The sequence below is a fragment of the Galeopterus variegatus genome, unplaced genomic scaffold, assembly GCF_000696425.1.
Source record: "Galeopterus variegatus unplaced genomic scaffold, G_variegatus-3.0.2 Scaffold1153, whole genome shotgun sequence".
NCBI classification, from domain to species: Eukaryota; Metazoa; Chordata; class Mammalia; order Dermoptera; family Cynocephalidae; genus Galeopterus; species Galeopterus variegatus.
The window spans coordinates 369,494-377,681 of NW_007727264.1; the positions used below are offsets into that span (position 1 = coordinate 369,494).

The following is an 8,188-nucleotide window of genomic DNA, read 5'->3' on the forward strand; positions in this document are numbered from 1 at the left end:
GGGGGGGGGGGGGGGGAAGAAGATATATATATATTTTTTTGACTGGTAAGGGGATTGCAACCCTCGGCTCGGCGTCATCTACACCATGCTCAGCCAGTGAGCACACCGGCCATCCCTATATAGGATCCGAACCCACAGCCTTGGCGCTGCCAGCACCGCACTCTCCTGAGTGAGCCACAGGGCCGGCCCAATGACTAGGGTTATTTTGCTGGTAAAGTACCAGAAAGAAAGTGTATATTAGAGACAAATTTAGACATTTTCCCTTTGAAGAAATTCCCTAAAGTAAGGACAATAACTCATTACATTGAGTACAGACTTTGATTAAAATTTATTTGGGCTAAAATTTACAGTATTGTCTGGCCCAAAGAAACTTGGAAAAACTGGCGTTGTACCTTTTTCAACTCCACGGTCTGGAAGAGAGGGGAAGAAAACTATAATCCTCCCCCTCTTGGAAATTCACAATACAGTTAAATAAAACATATTTAAAAACACTTAAAGGGAAAGAAAACAAACCTAATTAACTTGGTTAGTCCAATATTAATCATATAAGTATAAACTTTGTATCTATTCTATTAATACTCCTTAAAACCAGTGTTCTGAGCAATTAAACATTGAGAAGTAAGGCTTTCATCATTTCAGATTGGTGTGGAGTGATTTCACTGACCCCATCAGGAAACAAAGTGGAGATTGAAGCGGAATTCACAAATTCTGAAATAAACAATTTTCAGGGCATCTCTCTCTATTTTTTTATTGCTTTTAAACTAATAAAAATCTGTAATTTCTAAAAAATTGATAATAATGCAAATGATTCTTGTCCACAGGAATAAAAATGATTTTTGTCTAGTGAAATTGATTTTTACTCTGTGTACAGTCGTCACTTTGCATCTATCTTTGTGAATCTATCTTCTCTTCATTTCAGCATTTCTAACAACCTATATAAGTGTTTTTAATTATTTTTTTAACTAGCTGTAGTATCTTAACTGTCCCCACATTTATTAGTGAGTGAAATAAAGTATTTCATATGTGAGTGAATCTATCTTCTCTTCATTTCAGCATTTCTAACAACCTATATAAGTGTTTTTAATTATTCTTTTAACTAGCTGTAGTATCTTAACTGTCCCCACATTTATTAGTGAGTGAAATAAAGTATTTCATATGTGTTTATTTTTTATTTGTATAAGAATCATAATTTTACCTTTTTGAAAATATAACCCCTTAACACTATAGTGTTTTATACTGTATCACATTTTAAACATTTTCCTTTTGTCTCTCCCTTCTCAGGCCACATAGAAAAATTTAAACTGTAATGGGGATATTAACAGCGCACCCCCTATATGCTACTACTAACAGTCATCATATAATAGGGATAGGTCTGTAATATTGGAAGGGACCTTAGAGATAACAGATTACGGAGTATCATCTCATTTTATATATCCAGAAGGTGACAACTAAAGAAAGTTATGTGATGTGTATGAGGTCAAAATCTTGTTAGCAAGAAAACCAGGATTATAACCTGATTGCCAATATGTATATTTTTTATTTGCTCTATTTCCCTTTATATGGCACCATAAAGGAAAAAGGAAATTGAGAATTCAAAACTTGAGACTATCTATAGAAATCTTATACATAGTAACATATCTATGGGTTGAATATTTAGTGTGTATTTCATAGGATAAAAAATATTTTGTTGTACCCAGAGAATCCAAAATATGCACCAGAACTCACATAATAACAAAAATAATAACATGCACAGTTTTGGTGCCAGTGAGTTTAATCCACAATAGAATTTTTCTCTGTTTTTTTCTGCATACTTGTTAAAGATCTACTTCATTGTAAAGGATACACCTTGAAATGAAACATTACTAAGATTTAAAACAATTTTTTAATGGATTAATCAAATGGAAGGATTAATGGACAGGATGCTTTCTCTCTGTAAGTAGATGGTTTCTTGACTTACCATAAGATATATATTAGAACAAGTACAGATTATCTAGGCAAAGACCACAGTACAAAGGGAATACTCATATCTGACAATAGTTTATTGTATAAGGAGAGTTTAACATCACTATTGGTTCATGGAGTCTTTGCACTAAAAATCTGATTGGGCCACAGTTTGATGAATAATTCACATATATAGAGGCTGGTTGGCACTCTGTAGAAGAAAACAAGTTTGTAGAAGAAAGTAGGTTGAGCAGCAGAAACAGAGTTCATAACTCAGAAATGGCAACCATTGTGTCTCTAGCCTAATGGCTCCTTATGAGAGGTTTGGTGAGGACTGCAGAAGGAAGCAGTTTTTTATGTGGTGTGTGTTTGACAGTCAAAGCAGGGAGTATAGAGTGCAGGACTAAGGCTAGGGTACAGAGCTTATAGTACACTTATGGAGGCAATCACTTGCCCATCCCTGAGAGCAAGTGTCCCATTAAGAGTGGGACACTGTAATAAGTGAAATTGATGGGAAGAAAGCAGACATAGTGTGGCACTAGAAAATAAGAAAATTCGTAGAGGGACAATAAGGAGAATTTCCAGAGCAGCAATACATAAGGCATGGTAAGAGGTTTGATTTTCTGTTGATTAGCCGAATAAAGTATTCTGAACTTGAAAATCACTTAACTTTCTTTGCGTGTCATCATCCAGATATGTAAAATGAGATGGCACTACATATGATTTGTGATTTCTAAGGTCCCTTCCAGCATTACAGACCTATCCGTATTATATTGATGTTAATTGAAGTTCCTTTACTTCAGACTGTAGTCTTCTCGAGTCATAGTCTGCAGCCCCGAATTCTGTCCTGTGTGTGTTTACACTATTAGGATTTTAATTGCAACTGAATAAGTCCCCAATGACATCAAATTTTTTCTCTAAGAATAGCATGAGCGCAAAGAACCATTCCCATATATAAAAAGTAAAGGTGGTGACGGTGGTGGTGGTTGTTTTATTATTGACATCTTGCCACCCCAGACACAAAGCTCAGGCTTTCTCAGCCATCAGTGCCACACCTGTTCCTACAACAGTACTTTAAAAAGTTAATGGAAAAATTTGAATTGAAAGATAATACAAATCCTTCCATGAACTTTTTGAAGACCCTTGTATTTCTGCATTTGTAGGGTTGGTAATCAGACTTTTTGTTATTATGTAATCTCTTTCCCCTTGCTGTTCAGATTTCATACTTTAATAAAAAAAGAACTTGTAATTTCCTCACCTAACCACACACCATGTCCTCCCAAGCAATTGAACCATCACTTTACACAGTTACATTTCTGGAGGTCTCTTCATGCCCAGCCTTTACAGCAAGATAATAGGATAACAGCTGTCTCTCTCACTAGTCATGGAGTAATTTCTAAAAGACAAAAGACTTGTTCTTCCTAAGTTTTCAGCATTCTTCGCAGAGGAACTGTAGTGCAAACTTAAAGTTCAAAACACATCTAGTGAGCTGAATTCAGAACAAAGAGCTGATGTCATTTGGTATGTTGACGGCATTATGGTTGGGATAATTATGAATGAGCAGAATGAGCTTGAAGGCAAGTGCCCTTTTTCACCTTCAGCTTTTACCCAGCCAGTGATGGAAGCCAACCTTTCATTACACCTCTGTCACCTCATTCGACCCAATCATTGGCCCGAAGTTACCTGGCGCCCAAACTCAATAGCAACCCTACAGGATGGATGTGGGAAGAGCATTGTATACATAAGAAGTGAAAAACCACAGAGAGGCAGAGAGAAGAAAAGCAAAGAGAAGGTGAGAAAAGAAAAAGAAATAGTTGGAGATTAGCAGAGGTACGATACTAAGGAAAGATAACTGTGCAGAGAATGAAGGATGAAAAGGGTATTCATCTTGTCTGATCCCTGAAATCTGAATCTTCACATTATACTTTAAGTTTCAATATTGAAAGCATTTTAACATATGAATTTTCTCTCCTACTTTTTGCTATCCTGTTTCAATTCTTGGCCTCCCATTTCAAAGATTCTATTAGAATGAGGGAAATTCTCGAAGTCGTTCCAGAACTAGATCCTCTATATCATTGGACACCCCTTCCTTCCATCTTGGAATTGTTCTGTTGTAAACATTTCTCTGTGCTGATCACTCCTTGTAGGTTCTGTTGCCTTCCTTGTTCAAGTTAGCATCTTCTCGTTCCCAGGACTTTCTCACTGGTCATGCTTCTCTGAAGCCTTTGAATTTGTTTGTTGAAGTGGTTCATTAGTTCACCCTTTACTCATTCCACATTATTTAAAGAAGAATTAATAGCCCACCATCAATGTTAATGGCACTAATTCAGACTCACAAGATCTTTTTGTCTTACTAATAAAAATTTTAACTGCTTCCTTACACCAAAGTCAATGAGCAACTCTGTACCTGATGACACATTTTTATTCATTATAAATCTTTGGGTGTGAATGACAGAAATCTTATTTTATTTTAATTATTTTAATTGGACCTAAACAATACTTTATTGGCTCATGTAATCAAAGAACATGAAGGATGAGTAATGCTGGCTTAAGGGATGATGGAAACCAGAGGCTCCAGTATCTATCGCCAGGAGCTTCTATGTCCCCCTTCTCTATCCTCTGTTTAGGACCTAAACAATACTTTATTGGCTCATGTAATCAAAGAACATGAAGGATGAGTAATGCTGGTTTAAGGGATGATGGAAACCAGAGGCTCCAGTATCTATCGCCAGGAGCTTCTATGTCCCCCTTCTCTATCCTCTGTTTTCTGTCTCTTCATCAGATTTCTGTGTGCAGAGACCCTGATTCCCACACCCTCTGCTCAGCTTATTATTGTGTTGAGTATAAGAGAAAAGATATCCTCTTTTTTTAGATTTAATTAGGAAAAGCTTAAGGAAAACTGTCAGGGAAGATAAATAAACACTCATGGCACATGATTGGAGTAAATGATGATCTTTAATAATTATTTTCCCACTCATGTAAAGTTATTACTAACTATGTTATGGAAAAGCTTTAACTGAATTTTCATACTACATTTAGCCTCTGAAACAAATAACTTGCTCAAATTAAAGTAATGCAGAGAATGTCTGGTCTTAGATCTGAAAAGCACTCTACAGGGATCTATTTGCACTAGGATACTTCAGAAAGCTCATGCAAAATGAAAGTAATTTATAATAAGAATCTTTCCATAAACTTTCTGAAGATCCTTCATATTCTCACTGTCATATCTGAGCAGAGGATCCCAAGGATACCTAGGCAGATTGTAAGATCTAGAACATTGATAATAACCTAGAAGTTATCCAATGCAGAAGTCACTAGAAAGGGATTGTTAATCTTCTATTTGTTGAGGAGCTCAATAACCTCAAAGAAAAACACAAAGGTCAGAATAATTATACAAATTCGTAATTCATATATATATATATACATTTATTTATTTATAATAAGCCAAAATATGCTTTCCTGTAAGTCTTTCTAGTACTCACAGTTTTCATTTTTGTGTCTTTCTGTCTCTCTCTCCTCTCCCTTTCTTTCACACACACATACACACACTAAGTAAGCCATTTTCTCATATATTTAAAGACGATCATAATACTTTCCAGTACCTAACACTTTATATTTTCTTTTTCATGCCAATGCATCAGATTTATTCAAATACTTAAAATAATATATTTTATAAATATTTTATCACTTAGTTGACATCTTCTAAACAAACTCTAACACGATATTGTTTTGCAACAATACTGTAAACTCAAAACCAAATATGACTGTCAGCATAAGATGCCCTCATTCAAAATGCAATGAGAATATTGACTTAATAATGGGCATACTCTCAGTAATGCTGTTACAAATTCTCCTAGCTTTGATGGCAGAGGGCATGCATTTGTTAGCTCTTAGGCACTGGAGTGCACAGAGAATCTGCCCATACACCAGGTCTGCTGCCATTCCTTAGGGAAATTGATTTCCTAGGTAAGATACTCGGAGGGCTTGGAAACCCAAAGACGGACCACAAATCAAACTTTGAAAATCAATGAAGAGTGATGAGAGCACATTGGATGCAAGAGAGGATGGATTTATTAGGTCAAAAACAACTGAAATTCCATACATTTCAAAAGAAGAATTTATGTAACCATGAATCACTTGTTTCAAAATTACAGACATTTTACTTAATATTTTGGCCACTCATTTATTTACCAGTTTGAAAGAGCTAGTGTCCACCAGTGTTTGATGCCAGAGAAAGAGTGAGAAGCTGGTAGTTAGAGGGGTTAGCTAACATTGCTGAAAAGGCTTGTGATAGCAGCTCTAAGTGCAGACCAAGACATTTTGCTTAGAAGGTCTGGAACTTCAGCAAGTTGATCTGCAGAAGGCTGATCCATAGGTTGGTCTGTAACAGGAAGACTGGCAGCTGCTAGAAGCCAGGTAGCTTGGGCGGCAGAATCCAGATCCATAGCTCACAGAGGGGAAGCCACAGACTCCATAACGCAGGGGTCTGAAGTCACTGGATCCACAGCCCAGGGAGCGACAGCTGCTCGATCCAAAGCCCAGAGACCCAGCATAGGTCGTCTGGCAGGGACTGCAGAAGGTGGAGATCCTCGGGCGGTAGCAGGACGTCTGGCAGGGGCTGGACACCACACAGGATGTCTGGCAGCTGGTGGGCTCACAGCAGGTCTCCTGACAGCCACTGTAGAGAGAGGATCCCAGCTGGCAGGTGCGGGGAAAGCAGCTGTCAGTGCGATAGAACAGGTTGCTGGGGTAGGAAGTGCCACAGGAGGCGACTGGGTATTGTAGATAGCTCCCAAGGGTGCGGGAAGAGAAGTTTCCAGAGCAGCTGTTAAAGGACATTTTGTTGGGAGATGTGAGTTCAGCTGGGTTACAGTGAGAAGATTCTCTGGGTTTCAGTGTCACGGTCTGGACTCCAGGTTATATATACTCTCAAACCTGGGTGTGTCTACTGTCCAGATGCTTCCCGCCTTCTTACTCATCTTTTATTTTAATGCCTTCCTAAGTTATAGTTTGAGTTTAATTTGTCGTATCTTCATGTACTTAATTGTTCTCTAATCATTGTGGTACATTTAGGAGGAAGCCACTCAGTTTCTTTTCCCTATAATTCACTGTGGTTTGACCTTCAATGTTATAGGTCGCCACGTTTCTGAATATCCTCCCCCTTATTATCCATGTATACAGAGAGTCTTTGTCCTACCCAGTGGAATTACGTAAGCTCTTTCTTCACTTCCATTGAGGAGTTATGAGGAGCATCAGTGGTTACTATTCAAAACAGTATGTTGTTTTCTTCACAAGTGCATCATAATGGATTTTCCAAATACTAATTGTACTCAGTAGTCTCAAAAACTTGTCATTTAATACTTTTACTCGTATCTTGAGCTCAAGATCAGAATTCAGAAGTACAGCATTGTTCTGGGTGTTCAAACCAATGGATTTCTTGAAGAGGCTTCCTCAGACCATTCAGAACAATAAATGCAACACTTCCCGCCAACCCTTTCAATTCAGAATACAGTTTAATTCACTGAAATAAAACAACTCAGAGTGCCTTTCATCTGCCTTACTGAAATTCTACTTTTTTCCCCCAGCATTTATTGATTGATTGATTTTGATTGTGGTAAAACACATATAACATAAGAATTCCTATTTTAAACATTTTAAAACATAGAATTGAGAGAAATTAATCACATTCACCATTCTGTATAACCAGTACCTCTATCTATTTCCAAAACTTTTTTGTCCTAAACATAAACTCTGTATCCATTAAGCAATAACCTCTCACTATTCCTTCCCCACCCTGCCGTCAGTTTTTCTAATCTAATTCATTATCTGAATTTTTTTTTCTTTTTTATTTATTTTTTCTTAATTGACCAATGATAATTGTATATATTTAAAAGGTACAATATGATACTTGGGTACATTTGCACTGTGTGCAGTGATCATATCAGGGTTTCTAGCATATCCATCACCTCAAACGTTTGTCACTTCTTCATGCTGGGAATATTCAACATCATCTGGACTAGCTACTGGAAGTTACACAGTAATTTGTTGTTGGCTGTAGTCTCCTTCTCTTTCTATAAAACACAAAATCTTATTCTTCCTGTCTCTCTACAATTTTGTATCCATTGACCATCCTATCCCTATTCCTTCCTCTCCTCTCCCTTTACCAGTCTCTACAACCACTATTGTACTCTTTACTTCTATGAGATCAAATTTTTTAGCTTCCACATATGAGTAAGAACATGCAGTA

At 37.1% G+C, this 8,188-nt stretch overlaps 1 protein-coding gene across 1 annotated transcript; it reads right to left on the reverse strand.

The window, feature by feature from the left end:
• Window positions 1–6,282: 6,282 nt before the first annotated feature.
• On the reverse strand, window positions 6,283–6,816 carry LOC103592457 (keratin-associated protein 13-2-like). The gene has a single exon (XM_008575192.1). It carries the CDS (start codon window positions 6,778–6,780, stop codon window positions 6,283–6,285), a length of 498 nt encoding a protein of 165 aa, XP_008573414.1. The 5' UTR covers window positions 6,781–6,816.
• Between the last annotated feature and the right edge of the window lie 1,372 nt (window positions 6,817–8,188).